The 20,373-nt window shown below is 40.1% G+C and overlaps 1 protein-coding gene across 6 annotated transcripts in view; it reads left to right on the top strand.

Moving 5' to 3' along the window:
* ARHGEF28 (Rho guanine nucleotide exchange factor 28) overlaps positions 1 to 20,373 on the top strand; it is a 297,368-nt gene that overhangs the window by 210,962 nt on the left and 66,033 nt on the right. For 4 of the 6 annotated variants that reach the window (XM_080682721.1, XM_080682719.1, XM_080682720.1 and 1 more), the window contains 7 exons: positions 602 to 713; positions 4,855 to 4,932; positions 5,538 to 5,580; positions 11,222 to 11,345; positions 11,688 to 11,820; positions 17,726 to 17,781; positions 18,862 to 18,910. In XM_080682721.1, the coding sequence (XP_080538847.1) occupies positions 602 to 713; positions 4,855 to 4,932; positions 5,538 to 5,580; positions 11,222 to 11,345; positions 11,688 to 11,820; positions 17,726 to 17,781; positions 18,862 to 18,910 (595 nt within the window). The remainder of the gene's footprint in view (positions 1 to 601; positions 714 to 4,854; positions 4,933 to 5,537; positions 5,581 to 11,221; positions 11,346 to 11,687; positions 11,821 to 17,725; positions 17,782 to 18,861; positions 18,911 to 20,373) is intronic. The other 2 variants (XM_080682718.1, XM_080682723.1) reach the window with 1 other exon arrangement.

The following is a 20,373-nucleotide window of genomic DNA, read 5'->3' as shown; positions in this document are numbered from 1 at the left end:
CCAGAATCGAACCTGGGACCCTTGAGTCCGCAGGCCGATGCTCTATCCACTGAGCCAAACTGGTTAGGGCTAATTTTTCACTTTTAACTATCTTGATTGGAATGTCATAATTGCATCCTAAAGTATGTATAGGAACTATTCCCCAAAGTTTCAAAAAGACAATAAAAATTTAAAAGTTATGAGAGTCAAACAGAAATAATAAGATTACAAAAACAGATCCAGAGACAGAGAAGCATCAATCAGACTGTCAAACCTCAGAGGGAAGGTAGGGGAGGGTGGGGGTAAGTGGGAGAGATCAACCAAAGGACTTGTATGCATGCATGTAAGCCTAACCAATGGTCACAAACACCAGGGGGGGTGAGGGCATGAATGGGGGGGGGTGGGAGGCAATGGGGGGATAAGGACACATGTGCAATACCTTAATCATTAAAGAAAAAATATATATAAAAATAAAACTTAAATTGAAAAAAAAAGATTACAACAGAAATGTTCAGGTTGAAACCTTTACAAAGATGCTGATTTAGTAACACTCATGGTGAACATATAATACTTTCAAGACTTGTGTAGCATTTTTTAAAAACTTTACTATGTTCTCTTTTAGGAATCACTACTTTCTGGAGTCCGCTCACGTTCTTATTCCTGCTCATCACCCAAAATTTCTTTAGGAAAATCTCGGTTGGTGCGTGACTTTACAGTGTGCAATTCAAGTGAAGGTGAGCATTATTTACCATGCATCTTTGCAAGCATTCTATCCCAGGGCAGAGTTTTAGTAAAAGTACATAAAATATACAAGGGCAGCAGGCAAGAGTTTTCCATTTTATTTTCACAATTGATTTTTCTAAGTTTAGCAAAATCTTTTTCTCATTAGATATCAGACAAGTTAAAGATCCGATTTTGATGAAATGACAAATTTGTACACATATCTCTGTTGATTTATTCTTTGAATAAAATGTATTCCTCAAATTGTATAAACTATAATTTATTCTAGGTTCATTATTGTGAGAGCTTTAGAGGATTTTAAGTTAAGTATAAAAATTACTCTTCCCCTATATATAAATTGCTGAAATAATCTAACTCCTCAGAGGCAAACCATTACAAAATAGATTTTCTTGATTTAGCAAGGGATTTTAGGGAGTTGAAATAAGAGAACATATTTGAAACATGAGTAAATGTATCTCAAGGTTTTATGTGGCAATGTAAGAATTCAGAAATGTAACCTTTATGCAATGACATTTTAATTTAAATATAGTACATCTACAGAAAAGGGTGTAAATGATAAGCATATAGTTAGATGAACTTTTAAAAGTGAATTCAGATAAAGAAATAGGACAATTACAGGTAACTCAGAGCTGCCCCTCTCAGTGACTGCCCCCATTTTCAACTTGATTTTGAAATGTAATTATTTCATACTTTCTGTACATAATATATTTTATAAAATTGCATTTCAAGATGTATTTGGAAATGTTCGTGCTACTCTGTAATATATAGCATTATAATAAAATTTTTGTCAGTGTATTAGATAATGCTTTTTTGGGTTATCCTTAAGCGTCTTAAAAGATTCAGAAAACAAGAGATGTGCTTAAGTACTCTCAGCTTCTCAGTGTAGAATATTTAAAATAGGATTTGTTTTACACCTTTTCTTTCCTTTTTAAAATTCTTACTTTATTACATTGCTATTTTGCATTTTATGCTATGTAGAATAGTATTGTAAGCATAATCTTTGTGCTTGGAGCTCCCATCCTAAACAGGGCCTTAGGTATGGAAGATATTCAATAAATATTTGTTGAACAAATACAGTAGTCAAGATACTTCAAATACAAAACAAGTGCTACTAGGTGTGCCCCTGCATCCCCACCACCCCCGCCCACCCTCCAACTGCTGTCACCCTTTCTGGGAAGTCTTTCGGAAGAGGAGAAAGCAAGACTACTCATATGTTGTCCATGTTAATTTTTGGAATGAGAAGATAGAGAAAAGGGCTAAGAGAAGAAAAGGGTATAATTATTCTTTAGAGGATAGGAAAAGATGGATTGAATTTGCCCTGGACTTTTTATTTTATTTTAATAACATGAGTATTTCTAAGATCTCCCACTTTACCTAATCTTAGTTTAGGTTGGGAGTCCTCTTAATGGCGGCTTGATACCTTTCCACTCAGAGTCCTAGGTAACGAATTCACTTTATACCATAACTATTTGGAAAACACCTTTAAGTCTTCTATGAAATGTGCAAAATGGTGGCCTTACCTTTATTTCTGAAATAGCCCTGATTTTCCAAGTCAGACTGACCCTTCCAAGTTTTAAATTATTGAGCAGATGACTAAGAGCTAATTGATTGTTTATAAGGGAAAAGAGCCCTCCCTTGTTAATTCTTTAATGAATAAGGAAGGGTATCGCTGCCTAACATACAATCTTTAACTCTTGGCAATTGAATTAGAAAGAATAAAAACTGACATCCTTTGGTTTTTCTGTGAATAAAAGCTTATCTTTAGACTGTATATTTTAAAACAAGGCTATTTGAATGAAGTTTGATATTCTCCAAAAGGTAAGAATTACAAACAGGTAATTTAGATTAAAGCTACACACTAAATGTATAGATTCCAACAGATACTCCTGTATGGTGGCAAATGTTTGGATTGACACCATTTATCTTAGTCAAAACTATTGGATTATGACTAATAAGTTAACTCTTAAGGAAGAAGGAGTACTTTTAACTGTGATCAAAGCACAGGTGTGAAAACGTGACCAGTTCAAAGATGTATTCCAATGTTTCAGTGTTTAGTTTGCTTAATCAGGGGTAAATTGATACTTGTGGGGTTAGAAATCTTCTCTCAACGAGTTTTGAATAGTCCTAAACATTTTCTCTATTTCAGTAGACTCTGATTCTCCCTTTGCCCCAGTGAAAACTCCCATATGTGAACTATAATCCTATCTAATAAAAAAGTAATATGCAAATTAACCATCACTCAGCAACACCCACAAGCCACGCCCACCAGCCAATCAGGAGTGAGTATGCAAATTAACCCAACCAAGATGGCTACGGCCACGAAGCGAGCAGGAGGCTTGGGTTTCCCCGGCAATGGAGGAAGCCAAGCTTTCCGCACACCCTGGCCAGCCTAGGCCTCCACTCAAGGCTATAAAGTTTCAATGATAGAAGATAAAAAAATCCCAACAAAAATGGCTGCGGCAACAGAGCAAGCAGGAGGCTTGGCTCCGCTCAAGGCTACAAAATTTCAATTATAGAAGATAAATGAATCCCAGATACCAGGGCCTCCACTTAGGTCACCGGGGGGCGTGGCCGGCCTGCAAACCACCATAGGACCCTCACCCAGGCCACTCTACACCCCAAGGGAACCCCCACCCTGATCCGGGACACCCTTCAGGGCAAACCAGCTGGCCCCCACCCATGCACCAGGCCTCTATCCTATCTAATAAAAGAGTAATATGCAAATTGACCGTCACTCCAACACACAAGATGGCTGCCCCCATGTGGACACAAGATGGCCGCAACAAGATGGCCAGCAAGGGAGGGCAGTTGGGAGGGACCAGGCCTGCAAGGGAGGGCAGTTGTAAGCGATCAGGCCAGTAGGGGAGGGCAGTTGGGAGGGACCAGGTCTGCAAGGGAGGGCAGTTGTGGGCGATCAAGCCTGCAGGGGAGTGCAGTTAGGGGTGACCAGGCCAGCAGAGGAGGGAAGTTGGGGGCAACTGGGCCTGCAGGGAAGGGCAGTTGGGGGGGACCCAGGCCTGCAGGGGAGAGCAGTTGGCGGGGGGCAGGCCTGCAGGGGAGGTCAGTTAGGGGTGACCAGGCCTGCAGGGGAGGGCAGTTAGGGGCATACAGGCTGGTAGGGGAGCAGTTAGCCATCAATCAGGCTGGCAGGCGAGTGGTTAGGGGGTGATCAGGCTGGCAGGCAAAAGCGGTTAGGGGCAATCAAGAAGGCAGGCAGGCAAGCAGTTGGGAGCCAGCAGTCCTGGATTGTGAGAGGGATGTCCAACTGCCCCTTTAGGCCCGATCCTACTGGACACCCCTTGGGATTGGGCCTAAACGGGCAGTCAGACATCCCTTGAGGGGTCCCAGATTGGAGAGGGTGCAGGCTGGGCTGAGGGACACACCCCCCGTGCATGAATTTCGTGCACCGGGCCTCTAGTACAGTTATATAAAGATAGGATGGTCTTTTTGCCCTTTTTATTTTTATTTGTGATCTCTCTCCTTTGTCATTTCCAAAGGGCTACTATTGTTATGTCGCATCCTTTTTTTTGAGCCAAGAGTACAATGGCAGCAATTTTATCACTTAATGCTTATATACATAAAACAAAACCCAATCCTATACATAATTCCCTTTGGTACATCATAGGTTTAGATAGAAAGGGACATTGTCAATATTGTGATGATAATTATAACCTTACCAAGATGACAAAAGTGTTCTACATTTAGGAATCTGAGGAGTGAACTAAATGTACTTTTGGAGATTACTGTGCAGTGATGGATGGAATCTTTTTAGATTTTGTCCAGTTGGCTGAGTCTGGTTCTGTTACCTTATTAGCTCAATTATTTTGGACAAGAAGCTTTATTCTCTTGGTACCTCTTATACCTCAGCCTATTTACAACAAAGATACTGATTTCTGCCCAGGAATTAATTTGTGGAACATTTAATAGCAATAAAATAAAGCCTTCAAATTCTTCAAAGTAGATTTTATGTTACCTACAAGATAGAATAAGGTTCAACATCAATATTTACACATTTCAGGGATATGTATTTATTAGTGTTCCTTCTTATATACCTGGCCCATCTTCTTTGCAATTTAGTTTTGCCTCTTCAAGCTTCTGGATTGTAATGGTAAAGGATTTGTCCCTGCTCTGTAGATGGTGTGCTCCACAGTGGCTGCTCCCTCCATCAGTCTCTCTCACTGTCTAAATCAGTGGCTCTGCTCCATCCCTGTAGTAAGTACTTCAGTTCCTTCCGAAAACCAGATGGCGCTGAGCTGCTTGCATGAGCCTGGCCTTCTACCCCCCAGAAGTCCAATGGGACAGTTGGTCTTCCCTTTCCCATGAGCCACAAGGCACAACTCTAAACTGGCTGCTGCTAGGATTTTGTAAAGGTATCACAGATCTATTCAAATGGGCTCTTCCTTAGACTGGCCTTCAAGACTTTCTTTTTAGCTTTGCTTAAAAAATAGCTAAGGCATCTATTGATTCTGTATGTTGGGAAATTAGTGTTACAAATAAGGGATGAAGCTCTGGTGAGAAATATATATTTAAAAAAAAAAAGAACTAGTTTTTTGCACTTCTGAAAACATTTGCTGCCCTTGCTGATGCTAACTTTGTTCATAGAATCATTAAATGTTGCCATGTTTTGGCCTCTTCCCCAAACTAGGGAAAGTGGTAAAGATACCCAGAGCAATGACCTACTTATATAAAGTGATGTATTTTCTCATAACTGGTGGTGTACATAGTGACAAACTAGGGTGGAGTGTGTGCATTTCAGACTAACACGTGACTGCTAGTTTGTTTGCCTTGGTTTTCATTTTATTTTCTGTGTCTTGTAGAGCAAAGAGCTTACAGTTTACCAGAGCCGCCAGAAGAAAAAAGGTATTTTAACTGTTCCAAATTTCCAGAGGCACTGCTTGATCCACGTTTGGAATTGTGTGCACATCGTCTTGGATGCTTGTTTAATAGTTTGTGAAGTTTCTGTGCAATGGGCCTGCCTGAATCCTTGGCTTCCTTTGTGATCTGTATAGGTGGCTAGCTGCTCCTTTCCATCCCCAGATGTGCAGGCCTCCAGACTGGGGACAGAGTATTCTATTGGGTTATTGTCAAAGCCAAACACTTATAACATAACTAGAGGCCCAGTGCACGAAATTCGTGCACAGGGGGATGGGGTGTCCCTCAGCCCAGCCTGCACCCACTCCAATCTGGGACCCCTTGACGGATGTCCAACCACCCGTTTAGGCCTGATCCCAGTGGGATCGAGCCTAAACGGGCAGTCGGACATCCCTCTCAGAATCCAGGACTGCTGGCTCCCAACCGCTCACCTGCCTCTGTCTGATTGCCCATAACCGCTTCTGCCTGCCAGCCTGATCACCCCCTAACCACTCCCCTGCCAGCCCGATCGACGCCTAAATGCTCCCTGGCTGGCTCGATTGCCCCTAACTGTCCTCCCCTGCTGGCCTGGTCACCCCTAATTGCCCTCCCCTGTCAGTCTGGTCGCCCCTAACTGCCCTCCCCTGCAGGCCTGGTTGCCCTCAACTGCCCTCCCCTGCTGGCCCGGTCACTCCTAACTGCCCTCCCCTGCTGGCCTGGTCACCCCTAACTGCCCTCCCCTGCAGGCCTGCCCCCCTCCAACTGCCCTCCTCTGCTGGCCTGGTCACCCCTAACTGCACTTCCTGCTGGCCTGATCGCCCACAACTGCCCTCCCTTGCTGGCCTGGTCTCCCCCAACTGCCCTCACCTGCCAACCTGGTCACCCCCAACTGCCCTCCTCTGCTGGCCTAGTCACCCCTAACTGCCCACAACTGCCCTCCCCTTCTGGCCATCTTGTGGCGGCCATCTTGTGTCCACATGGGGGCAGCCATCTTTGACCACATGGGGTGGCCATCTTGTGTCTTGCTGTGACAGTCAGTTTGCATATTACTCTTTTATTAGATAGGAGGATGGACCACGGGGAGCAGTGTGAGGACCACCTGCTTTAGAAAGGCATCAGGCTATGGTCTGCTAGTTTGATTAGAGCATCAACCTGATACGCCAAGGTTGCAGGTTCAATCCTCGGTTGGGGCATATACAAAAAGCAACCAATGAATGCATAAATGAGTGGAACAACAAATCTATGTTTCTTTCTCTCTCTTTCTCTCTCTCTGAAATTAATTATTTTTTAAAAAAGGAAATAAAATAGAAAGGCATCAGGATTTATAGGCCTGCCATGACAAGAAGCTATATTTACTATGACAACAGATCCTGGGCGGTCAGTTATAGAAAGTGCCTTAACATCTGTTACCTATCTGTATGGAGTAGTGTGTAGGAGTGTTAAGTTTGAAACAAAGAATACATAATGTTGAAAGTGCTTTAAGCATCATCAGTTTTCTAATTGATACGCAGATTTGAAAGCTTTGTGCCGAAGCACCTCTCCTCTCCTCCCCCAAATAACTGTCAACTGGAGTTTGGCAAGTTGACTAGGGAGCAGGCAAGACTTTGAGTTCTTTTGGCCTCAAGTAACTAACCATGCATGAGTCCCACTGTGAAATAGCCTGGGGTTATGTCAGAAATGGCAGAAATGTTTGGCATTAAGAGAATATATGAAAAAGAGAAAATGGTTTTAATTTTGGTGATATTAATGCTGAAACTCTGAAACCTTTTAATATATAGATCAAGATAGACTATTGTGATTTAAGTATTGGAATAAAAGTATTAATAAGAAAAAGCCTCCTTTTGTTTATTCTTATATTTTGAGACCAGAATAGAAACTTTGAACTGAGAAAACCAGAGGAAGACTAAGAATGTCCTTTAAGAATAGGATGCTGATGAAGATGGCAGGATGACAATGATGAGGATGGCAGGAGCAGCATAACTGACCATTATTGGGTGTTTTTTTTTTTTTTTGTGGTTTGTGCTGTTTGGAGCTGCTTATAATTATTACTCCTTTTGAGCAATTTACTAATTCTGGAATTTGTTCATGATCTTGGTTGTCATTTTGATTAGCAGTCTTCTCTCTGCCATCTTTCTCACAATTGACGAAGTAATGGACTGATTGTCAAGATTTTTTAAACAAAACACATTTATTTTCCATTAGAAGAGGGATGTAAAGCTAGAAAAACCAATGTCATAATTGGTTAAATATTAGCCAATAAAATGCTTTAACTTGGATGAGATGTGTAGGGAGTTTTCCTTTCTCTCTTGATTCCACATTTTCTGTCATTCTGTGTTTTTTTTTCCCTTTCTATTCTTTATTGCCTCTTCATCCACATCCTGAAAGCATCTGACTTTCTCAGTCATATGCCTTAGTGAAGCGATTTTCAACCTCTTCCAACTCATGGCACACAAACCGATTACTTAAATCCTGTGGCACATGAAAAAATATATTTTTTGCCAATCTGGTAAAATTTTGATTCATTCACACTGGATGGCTATTGTGTTGGCTGTTGTCATTTTTTTAAAAAAAAAATTTGGTAGTCCAAGGGAAAAGAGGTCAGTGTCCCTGACTAAACAGTCAAGCATTGCATGTTTTAGAAATTTCGGTGGCACACTGGTTGAAAATCACTGCCCTGGTGTATCTAGTAGAGTAGATCTTTTATCTCACCTGTTCTGTTCCTGATATCTTGTTGGATATGCCAGGAAGAGCCCTGGCCATACCTATGGTTTGCTTTGCTCATGATGTACATATTTACTTGAGGGTGCTCCTATACTGGCATTTTTATGTTTAGTAATCACTTCATTTCTGGAAAAGAATGCAGCCAGGTAAAAGGGGAGCTCACTCCAGACCTTGCAGGCTCATTTTTGCAGAGCTGACTCTACCTATCCTAACTTCTTAAACGCTGTTTGGCATGACTCACTTATTTTATTGCCACCATCTGTCTTAAATTTACTACATCTGTTACTTTCTATTAAAAAAAATTTTGAGCAGCTGAGTGTGCAAAGAAGTCACACTATGTCAACTTTCAATTTGGGTAGTAGGAACTTTTTAACATTTAGATGCCCAGTTTTTATTTAAAAAATAGGTTATAGATATAATAAATTAAGGATTAAGATGTTCTTTAGATATTTTAAATATCTACTTACCGATTAAAAAAGGCAATGCCAAGAGAGACTCTGAAGAATGGGGCTTGTAGAACTTTACTGTGGGTGATTCCACTGGGCATCAAATTGACAATAGAGCTTAGGCATTCTTGTTCTGGGATGTTGAGAGAGTTTAAATTATTTCCCCCCAGATTCTTATAAAGTGAAAGCTATTTAAATTCTGTTGTGAAATCAGCTGAGGACCTTGCCCTTCTCAGTTCTTCACTACAGTACCTACTTGTTATATAGATTATTATTGTTCACATGATCATGTCTTAAAAGTTAAGTGGTATAATTTTATGTAATTTTGTAGAAGTATGTAGAATACATGGTAAATTGTGGTGCATGTATTCATTTTAAATCAAAATTGAAATGGTGTTCCTGATATTCTCTTCTATAGCATGGTGATTTGGAACATAGTTGGGTACATAATTTTCTTTTATTTGAGAGAGTTTAGTTGTGTTCCTGCTGGGAAGTAGGAGAGAGGACTTCTTGATCTCAAAATCCACATTGACCTCACCATTCTTTAATTCTAAAATTTAGTCTACTCAGCTTACTACTGTTCTCTTAGGTATTGGGTGGCACCTTTTGTGACTCAAATGTGTTTTTCTCCCACTCCCAAAGTGAGCCTGTTGAATATTATATCACGAGTTTTGAAAATTAGGATGCTTAAGACATAAGAGGTATGAAATTTTACAGGTTATATTAATCAGTCAGTTATCTAAGGAAGTGGCTATGAAATAGAAAGGAAATAATAGGGTCTGAGTTCCTTTTTGTTACTGTGAGTAGTTGTAGGATACATTCACTTCTAGTCACCCTCTTTCCTTTCTGACCTTTTCAACTGTTCTAAGTAGCAAACCCAGTTTCACTTACTGTGCAGGATTTGAAAAGCAGAACACTGTCCTGACTATGCCTTTGCATCTGCATGACCAAGAGGCAGCTCTGAAGCCATTTATTTATTTAAAAAACAACAACACATTCATAGGTTTGAACGCTCCATTATCTAGTGTAGAGGTTAAATAGCTTAAAGTTTTGTTTAATATGTAACAGGTAAGTACATTTTATATTTAAGTGTGAGAAGGGCCCTTAGAAATAATTTAGTTTAAGCCTGTCATTGATTAGATGAGAAAACTGAAGTCCTAGAAAGTTGTCATTGAATTTATTTTCATGAAAGTAATCATGCATATTTTGGTGCATGTCAATAATATAATTGCTTTTGAAAGTATTTCCCAGAGTTGAATGTGTTAGCCACTAAGCTTCACAAATGAGGTTTTTGTTTGTTTGTTTGTTTTTGTTTTGTTGTTGTTGTTTTGGCGGGGGTGGGGGTGGGGTGGGTAGGAAAGACTTGGTTATGAAATCTTTTTTTTGGAAATTGTCTACAGAAGTGTTATCTGATTTGACATGATACATACTTAGGTTGATATTTAACATATTCTCTCTTTCTCTGTTATAATATTAGAAATATAAGACTATCAGAGAAAGTTCCGGGGGAAATATCATTTTTCATAGCTGGGACTTATTTTTTTAATATATTTTATTAATTTTTTTTACAGAGAGAAAGGGAGAGGGATAGAGAATTAGAAACGTCGATGAGAGAGAAACATCGATCAGCTGCCTCCTGCACACTCCCTACTGGGGATGTGCCCACAACCAAGGTACATGCCCTTGACCAGAATTGAACCAGGGACCTTTGAGTCCGCAGGCCAACGCTCTATCCACTGAGCCAAACCAGTTAGGGTGCTGGGACTTAGTTTTTTCATAAAGCATGATTATATGGATTAGAGGTAAATAAATGATGTTCAGTGTGTTCATGGACCGGGTACAATTGCCTCTAGCTTGCCTCTTATTTGAGGGAATATCCACAGTTTTCTCTCCTTTGTAACCCAGAGAGTTTAAGCTTGCAAATAGCCTGACCGAGTAGGAGAGACGGAACCAGGAGGCAGACAGCCTATTTCTCAGGCTGTATTGACAAAGGCAATATCTGTCTGCTGAGTATTATCTCTATGTTCCAAAAATACAGAAAATACAGTTTTTTATTGTTGGTTTTTTGGCTTCCCTGTGCTGGAGGAAAATTCTGTTAGTATAGTAAACAGAGAGATGAATATTTTCAGAGTAAAATTACAAGTCTGAGTTATCCTTTATTTCTCCAGTATTTTATTATGAAAAAATGTAAAGTATACAGAAAAATTGAAAGAATTATATACTGAATACCTACCTCTACCACTTATATTCTGTAATTGTTAGTCTGTGAGCTAGTTGCTTTATCTATCTACCTACCCATCTATAAGATATATTTTAGTAGTTTCTATCTTTACCTTTAGAATAACAATTAAAACTGAACAAATCTATATATGTAAATATATGTATAAAACATGTATAAATATATATGTGTAAAAGCACATGCTGTATTTTGCTCCCTCTTGAAATTCTGTAAGCCATGAATGAATACAGATTATTTTTTGTAGAATTCCGGAAGAAGAATGGGATAAATACATCATACCTGCCAAATCGGATTCTGAAAAGTACAAAGTGAGCCGAACTTTCAGCTTCATCATGAATCGGATGACTAGCCCTCGGAATAAATCTAAGGTAGTTAAGGTTTGGTGCCTATCATGTATAAACATAGATGGCTCAGTTTCTCAGCAATTAGTATAGTTTCCCCTCTCCCTTTAAAATCATTTACCTCAGGTTTTACACATATTTGAAAACCTGTATGTTTTATATGGAGTATTGCCTAAGTCATCAGAAGACAACTACATCTGGGTAATAGTACATCTTGGCATCATTGTACCAGTTGATTATAGTCCTTATAGTCTGATAGAAATATAGGGACTTTGTATGACTTCTCTAAGATGTTGGCTCTCAGCATTTCTCTTTTCTCATTTCCCCCCATTTTTCTGCTTGCTGCTACTGCTGCTGCTGTATCTGAAGACAAAAAGCAAGGATGCCAAAGACAAAGAGAAGCTGAGTCGACATCAATTTGTCCCTGGAACTTTCTCTGGAGTTCTACAGTGTTTGGTTTGTGATAAAACGCTCCTGGGGAAAGAATCGTTTCAGTGTTCTAGTAAGTTCTCGGGCTTTGTACACGGGGTCTTTGTGCTTTGCATCCCCAGACAGTAAGATCCCTGGGGCCAGGGTCATTGCTAAGCATATTCACATGGACATTTGTCTTAGTGCTGCACATATGATTTAACAACTTACCAGGAATGACCCACGATGGTTCGAGTCAGTACTTTTTATCCACAACCTCCCAAAACCCAGACTACATATCTCACTGCCAACTTAATGTCTCCACTTGGGTGTCTAGGAACTTCTCAAATGTTACATGTCCAAAATGGAGCTCTGTTCTGCCTCTCCCGTGCCCACCTTCAAGCTGACCCTCTTCATTAATGGCACCTGCAGTACCCAGAGCCAATGCCTTGTGAATATCAGCTTAGTAAATATCTGTGGAGTGAAATAATTATTCAGAGCCAAAGAATTCAGGCCCAGGCAGGTGAAATGCATTTTATGGTATACGTTGGTGACCAGAGTTAGGGGGTCGCATGGGGATGGGATGGGAGCATAAAGGAAAGAGAAGAGCAGGGGAATGTTTCTATGTAAGTTTCTCTTTAAATTCCTAGGAAATGATTCAATTAAGAATTGAACTGTATTGATAGTTGTACATCTCAGGAAAATATGATCCACACATGGCATTAAAGGCAGCTTGCTTGCCTTTTCTCCTCACAGTTGACAGTATTTGATGACACCAGCTCTACACATGCTTGAGCTTTGCTTTCCTTGGCAAATACTTAATTTCTTTCTTTTATGGGATCTGAAATAGCATCAAGCAGTTCAGATGTGATTTAAGTTCAGATGTGATTTAAGTTGCTAATTTTTTAGAAATTTGCTGTAGGTATTGCTGCGGATTGTTTCTGGCTTGCCTGCCTGTCAGCAGGCGGTTATAAATGGGTGTGATGGCACCCATTTCCTAGGGTGTCAGTCCACCCTGTTCACAAGGCTGATCCCCATGATGGCTCTACCAGCCACATCACCATCTTTCTCTCCCCTCATTTTAAGGTAAACTCCTCAAGGGGGTGATCGGCCCTCCCCGCTCTGATGCCTGTCCCTAGCACTTCTTCCTTAGCCACCTGCATTTTGGCCTCTGTCTTCAGTATTTAACAGAAGTCCTGCTTTTGACGGAAACTGGGCATCGCTTTCTAGTCAGGTCTGAGAGTCTGTGCTCCTGTCGATTGTCCCTCCATTTAGGTAAACATTCTCTTTTCCATGGCACACTTCTCTCCTGTTTACCACGGGTGTCGTCTCCTTTCTCCGGAGGCCCTGCAAAACTCAGTTATTACGTATTTGTTCACTCCCCCTTTATTGTTTCTTTGTTAATAGTCATGCAATCATTTGTTCTAAAATACTATATTTAGGCCTAATCTTCCCAGATTAATGTCTTTATCCCTCACTTTCTACTTCCATATATCCAGCTGCCTAGAGAGGCTGAGCAATCAGGTAATCTGTGGCCACTTTTGAGAGTATGGAAGAACTACAGGGATAATAAACCAAGATTGTCCCAGACACACTGGCTCAGGGTGACCCTCGCTGTGGGCATCACCACCCAGAGGTTTCATGTGAAAGGTCGTCCTTCTTGCTGCACTAATGGTACAAGCTCAGACCTTGGCCACCTTGACTCCTCTTCCCTTTTGTCTCCCCCCCTCTCCCCAGTCTCCACACACCCCATCACTCTGTCCTTTCCTGTCTCCCTGGGACCACTCAGGTACATTCTCATCACCCTCTTTGGGACTGCTGAGAGCAAATTGCACTAGTTTCCCTCTCCAGGTATTTTCACTTACAATTTATTCTGAATACACTTACCACATCGGTCTTTGTAAAACACCACTTTCATCAGCCCGCATGCACAAAAGAGCTTCTCTCATGTTTGTTTACTGGACTAAGCCCAAGCTCTTCTGCTGCCTGTGGTTCCTGGTCTGCCTCCTGCTGGCCAGTCCCAGGTTAGTTCCCCTTTCAGCCTTACAGCCAGGGGCCGAGCCGGGCCTGCTGTCCTCTTCTCCCTTCCTGTGGGGTTTCCTGCCTCTGTTCCTTCACGTATGATTATAATCTCCCTTCTCTCAGTTTCCCCTTCTCTATGTCAGTCCACATTTGTCACCTCGTTTTGGGAGGTCTTCTCTGTCTGCTGTGGCCTAAATTCTTACACATCACATTTATGACCTATTTATTCTGTTTAATACTGGGTTGTGTACAACCTCTTTTGATTTTAACTACTAAAATGGACTTTAAGTTATTTAAGGACTATAATCACACAATTCTTTTGTATACCCTACAGCAGCCATCACTAAGCTGGGCCCTTAGACACTCATATGTGGTTAATATATAATTAATAATATGTAGTTAGATACTCGGATGTAATTAATGCAGCTTAGGGAGCCAGGACTTGCTGAAAAGTAAACTTTCGTAGTATAGAATATGTTGGTTCATACTGATTGCCATGGAAGTCTTAGTGGAAGATGGAAATTGCTGAAAGTACATAGGATATGTTCAGCTTTTAAAGTAGTCATTTTAATGTAATAAAATTCATAGAAGATACAAGGTTTAAAGAAAAGCTTGGAGTTATCCAAAATTTACCACCTAGAGAACATTGCTACTTACTATTTTGATGGAGTCCCTTCTAATAAAAAGAGTCAGCTTGTTATGCTCATGTTTTATTTGAGGATGCTATCACGTGTTAAGTTATTCCTTAGTTAGTGTACGTTTAAGTTTTTCCCAGCATAATGTTGCACTGAGAATTCATTTGCACATATAACTGTACACATCTTTGATTATTGCCTTAGATTAAATTCTAGAATCAGTATGAATATACATTTGACTTTCTCTTTAACCCACAGTTTTTTAGAAGAAGTTTTAAGATTTACAGTTGTGGGGATAGGGGAGTGTTAGAGTTTTAAACTTCATAGTAACATCAAGGTTTTTTTTACATTGGATAAGAGAATATGACATGTCCAATCTCTGCTGTTTTTGATAAATAATCCTATTCCATTGGTGTAATTTTGTTTTTAATAGTGAAAGTTAGTATTTCTAATCTTAAAAATATGGTGTGAAACAAAATATGATGTAAATATTGAAAATCCTGGTGGCCCTAGCTGGTTTGGCTCAGTGGATAGAGTGTCAGCCTGCAGACTGAAGGGTCCCAGGTTTGATTCTGGTCAAGGACACATGCCTGAGTTGTAGGCTCCATCCCCAGTAGGGGTGTGCAGAAGGCAGCCGATCAATGATTCTCTCTCATCATTGATGTTTCTATCTCTCTCTTCCTCTTCCTTCTTCTCTAAAATCAATAAAAAATATATTTTAAAAAATCCTGGTGTCCGTAATTTTTTTTGGTTAAAGCTTGAGTTGTTAGTTTTTCATGAAAATTGTATTTTTATGAGATTTTCCTTATTTATAAGTAGATTGCACTGCTTATATTTTGAAGTTACCTTCATTGCAGATTTCACTTTCATTAACATAAAATTAATTTCTAATGCCATTAAATGCCTTTTGCATCAAATTTTACTTTGTTTAAAATTAATATTCCTCTGTTTTCCTTTCCTTTGTATTTCCCTTACCTAACTCTGTGGTCTTGATTTGGGGTGTGCATCTTTATTTTGGGCATAGGTGCTCTGTAATGTAATGGAGAGGCCTTGTTTTATAACTTTTTTTTTTCTAATTTGCATTTACAGCTATCAACTATCCTTTATAGTTCTATGCTATTTTCCTTAATGTCTGGTTTAGCTATTTGCTTTTATCTTTTTCATAGATTTGGAAAGCAGATATGCTCTTTTATTATCTATTAATACTAACTTTAGGGCTATGAAAGGGTTATAATTACATACTCTTTTATTTCCCTTCTATTTACCCTTTTTACCTCTAGCCTCTGTGAGTATACTAATTCATCATTAAATTATTGTTTTTATATTATGGGCATAATCTTTCAGAAATAGTTTTCTATTTCAAGACTAATTTGCTATTTGTGTTCAGATCTGTGTCTCTACTTACAACAAATTTTCAGCTGCGGTTCTTTGTTTAGCCAGTTCCAGTGCACACTTTGCTCCTTTAAAAAAAAAAATCGGATTTATTTCTGAACCCTTAGTTTTGATTCTGCTCTTAATACCTTTCTTAAGAAGGTTATTGGAGTGGTCTGTTTTCTGAAATCTTGTATATCTAAGGGTGTATTTTGCTCCTTTCACACACAAAAAGCAATTTTTCTGGCCAAGTTCTTAGGCCACACGTTTCCACCTCAATACTCTGTCAACACTGGTCCATTCTATCTGATCATTTAAAATTGTAGCAGAAAAGTCTGGGGCCTGCTTGACCTTATTCCTTTGTGGGTGACCTGCTTTGTCTACTTGAGGACTTTTCAGTTTTTAATCATACAGATATCGTCAGAATGTTTCTATAGAATAGGTGTCATTTAATTATTTTTTCTAGGAAACAGTGAAAGCTTTTGATCTGTCTTTTTTTTTGAGGGGGTGGGAGGTTGTTAGCTTTAAAATAAGTTTTTGACAGTTGTCGCTTTGATTATTGCTTCTGATCTAGTTTTTCAGATTTTTTCCTTGGAGAAGTGTGATCTCTGTTATCTGTCTTCTTTTGTATGACACCTTCTATTTTATACTTATAACTTCTTTTTCTCCACATTCTGGAGGAAATCTTTCAAGTTTAATTTCAAAGTGCTGCTTTGATGTTTCTGTCACATTGATTCTTCACACCCGGTTCACGTTCTGCTCTCGACCTTCTCCCTCCTCGCAGTCCTGTTTCATCTCACAAAGCCCGTCTTCCTCTCCTGCTGCCGGCGACCCTCACATCTTCGTCCTTCATGGCCGTTTGGTCCTATTTCATGTCTCTTTGGGAGAATACATTCAAAATATCTAAAAATTTCTCTCTTTCTGGATTTAATAATACTCTGTGGCTCACTCTGCCTGTTTGTTTTCAGTATAATTTTGTGCTAGGGTAGCTCACAGCTTCTTTTTTTCTTTAACATTTTTTATTTGCTTATTCTGGAATGAGGACAGAGCCTCCGGTTTCCATGTTTGCCAGTAGGACCAGCTTGTGGGTCAGCCTGGGCCCTGCTTACTGGCCACTGAGGTGTTGGCTGAAATGCCTCTGTAGACCCACAGGTGGGAGGGTGGTTGGGTTCAACCTCCTGCACAGTGTGGCTTTGATGGACCTAAATGGGTGGGAGAATTCTTTCTCATGAAGCTTCTGATAAGTCACAGGTTCCTGCATCTACATAGGGCATGGGGGTGGGTGGGACAGGGTGGCCCTGGCGCGTGGGAGGGGAGGGAGGGCAGGGAGACAGCAGCCTGGCAGGAAGGGGCAGTTTTCTGTGAGGACAACTTGGGTCTCTGAGCCAGTGGGCAGAAAGGGGCAGGCAAGATGTTCCCTTACATCTTTCAGGGAGATGAGGCCACGTTGTTTCTTGGAGAAAAACACTGGCAGGCCACTAACTTTTCTCTTTTAGTTTGGCTACCTCTAGTTAGTAAGCATTCCTGTTGGAGCTGATGATATATTTTTTTTCTCAGTGGTGTTGTGAGTTTTTCTTTCTTTCCATTTCCATAGACATTCTATCTGGTGTGGGAGTGGGCAGTTGCTACCAGCCAGATGTCAGAAATTGCTTACAATATAGGCCAATAATAGCAAACGAGTTCTCAGGCAGACACATAAGTGTGTGTCGTGCGAAACTCCAGGTGTCATAATGGACGAGTCCCTCTGCAAAAGGAGAGCATTATCTCCAGGGAAATCAAACAATTAACAGTGTGCTTGTGCTTGAGTGGTGGGGCTCCACATCATTTAGTATTTTTTTCCTTATGTTTCCTAAATATTTTTAATGTGAATGTGCTATTTTATAATGACCAGTAAAACGACGATGTAGTCCTATTCATTTATGATGAACTTAAATAAGACAGACACTTTTCTGTCTCCTCCCTTTGTTACAGACTGTACTGCCAATGTACATAAAGGCTGTAAAGATGCTGCACCTCCATGTCCCAAGGTAACCGCTGTCATCTGTGCATGTGCATGTTTCTATCTGGCTCGGCTGCTTCATATGATCTGTTTAGGTTGTGACTCTTCTATTATCATCTAGATTTATTTCTAGAATGATCACTGCAATGATAAAATCACACATGCTCAAAGTGTAGGGCTAGTCCCTTCACTGTGTGCTCCCAGAGCTAGAGGGAAAGCGCGGTCTGGCCACCAGTGTTAGGCAGTGAGGGTGGGTCTGCCTTTCTGCTGGAACCTGCTTGGTTTATCAGTGTGAACGCTGATTATATGTAAATGAAGCCTGGAGCAGTAATTCTCAAACATCTGACACCATCAGAGTCACCTGTAGGACTTGTTAAAACACAAATTTCTGAGCACCACTTCCAGAATTTCTGACTCAGTAGGTCTGGGTTGGGCCAGAGAATTTGCATTTCTAACAAGTTCCCCAGAGATGCTGCTGGTCCTGGGGCTCGCGGGACTAGAAGAATGTGCTCTGTGTTTGGGGGTGGGCTTGAGTAGATGGGCACCTATCACCCTATTCCCTTCTTTCCCACTTTGAAGACATGTCAGGAATGCATGTAAGAAAGCACGAGGATCTTTCAGAGGGAAACTTGGAGTCACAACCTCCATGTTAACTACATCACACGCTGTGTCAGGCCACAGAGTTGAGGGTGACGTTCCATTGTGCAAAGTTGTGTCCTGTAGGCAGGAGGAATAGCCAGGATAGAAAGAAACAAGTGGGAGAAAGGCATAGCTGATAGAACTCCCCTTTCAGCCCGAGTCTGGACACACGAGCTAGCGGTTTCTGGTTCCTCTAGGCCAGTGGTTTGCCGACCACTGCTCTAGGCTTTTAATAAAGCTGGGATATTCATGAGATTCATGTTCATGAAGCACACATTCATTATAACTTAGCATCTCATTATCATAACATTTTTCTTTGTTGCCTTTAATGTCTTTTGCTTTGAATTCCTCTTTGAAATAATGAAAATGATGTGATAAGAATCCTATCCTGTGTACTAACTGTGTGGACATTCTTGTAGTTCGTTGGTGCTTTGATCTTATTTTATGTGTTTCTGATGTTCTTTACCAGAAATTCCAAGAGAAATATAACAAGAACAAACCACAGACCATCCTTGGAAGTAAGTGATGTGGAAAACTAGAACTTTTCCAATTTCATACATTCCACACATTTTTCCAATGTGAAATACCCCCAACTTTTGTTTTCTCATTTGCCCAATTATTTCTTCTTTCAGAACAAATGCTTGGCATAATTTTTAGTTACTAGTATACAAAGAGATCAAGAACGGTGTAAACTTCTATGGCAACCTAAAAGCCTTTGTTCCACATTACTGTATGATTAAAAAAAATTTTCAATTACAGTTTACATTCGATGTTATTCTGTATTAGTTTCAGGTGTATAGCATGGAGGTCATGATCTTTTATATTACGGTGGACTATAGGGAGGAGGTATTATGATTTTGCCTCAATTCTAAGATGGGATCTGGCATAACATGCACTACTGATTTAATAACCTTTTAGGGAAAAAGAAACACCACATTAAATGCACATAATTTTATGTTTCCCTAGCAGTAGCACATATGTATCTACACAAGCACACACCACACACTTCTTAAGAATCACAAAGTTAGGGGGGAAATCTTCAAGTTTGGAATTTATAGATTCTTATCGTTCTCTGTTTATTACCATAACAACCTGGTGTTTTTCTTAGTTGTGCTTGAGGCTGGAATCTCCTTAGCTCCTCTAGGATGGCTGTGAAATGTCAAGGTCTATCCAAATTTTGTTTGCATATTGTTAGATTTGGTGGTTCTATTTTTCATTGAATTATATATGAAATTTAAACAATTCCTTCTGAACGTAATTGCAGCCGTTGACAGTTCCTTACATTGCATGTAAGAACCAGCCATACAGTCATCTCCTACATTTGAAATCCTTTGATTTGTTATGAGAGATAGCAATTTCTTTTGCCTCAGATGGTGTTGTTTGCCATGTGACCCGCATTTTAAGTTTGTGGTCCCTTTTCATTTCAAGGCTGTAACAGTGTGACCCATGTTTTTAAAACCACTTGAATTAGGGGATAAGGAGGTATGCATCTTCATGGTGACATGCGATTGGGAGTGATGTTACACAAGGTTGAGCTAATGCAGTCAGTACAACTGTGACATAAATAACTGGCTGTTCTGACACCAGGAGTCCCTTTGACCTGAGCTTAAGGTACTTCTCATTTTCATAAGGTTAAGTGTGAAAATAAAAAGCATCTTAAAATTAATAAAATACCATCTATTCCCTCTCTTTACTTGGGAGTCACAAGAACAGCATTAAATCATGCATGTGTCCAATTCCTTATAATATCCCCCTTTTGCTTGAGAAGGTGCCTGCGGCAGCTATAATATTATAGGACTAAAATATTTTCTGGGAGTTACAGATAGTATCCAGCAAATGTAAATGCACCTATGGCCACAGCATTTTAGAACTGACTAGAAAGGCATTGAAGCACCATTTAGTTTTCAGTATGTGAGACCTGGAGAAGCAGGTCTCATTCCGATGAGCTTTTATAGTCCATGGGCTCAGCTTGGCTTTTATT

Source organism: Plecotus auritus (assembly GCF_963455305.1).
Source record: "Plecotus auritus genome assembly, chromosome: 7".
NCBI classification, from domain to species: domain Eukaryota; kingdom Metazoa; phylum Chordata; class Mammalia; order Chiroptera; family Vespertilionidae; genus Plecotus; species Plecotus auritus.
The sequence above is the reverse complement of the archived record's forward strand: the minus strand, read 5'-3'. Positions and strand labels throughout refer to the sequence as shown.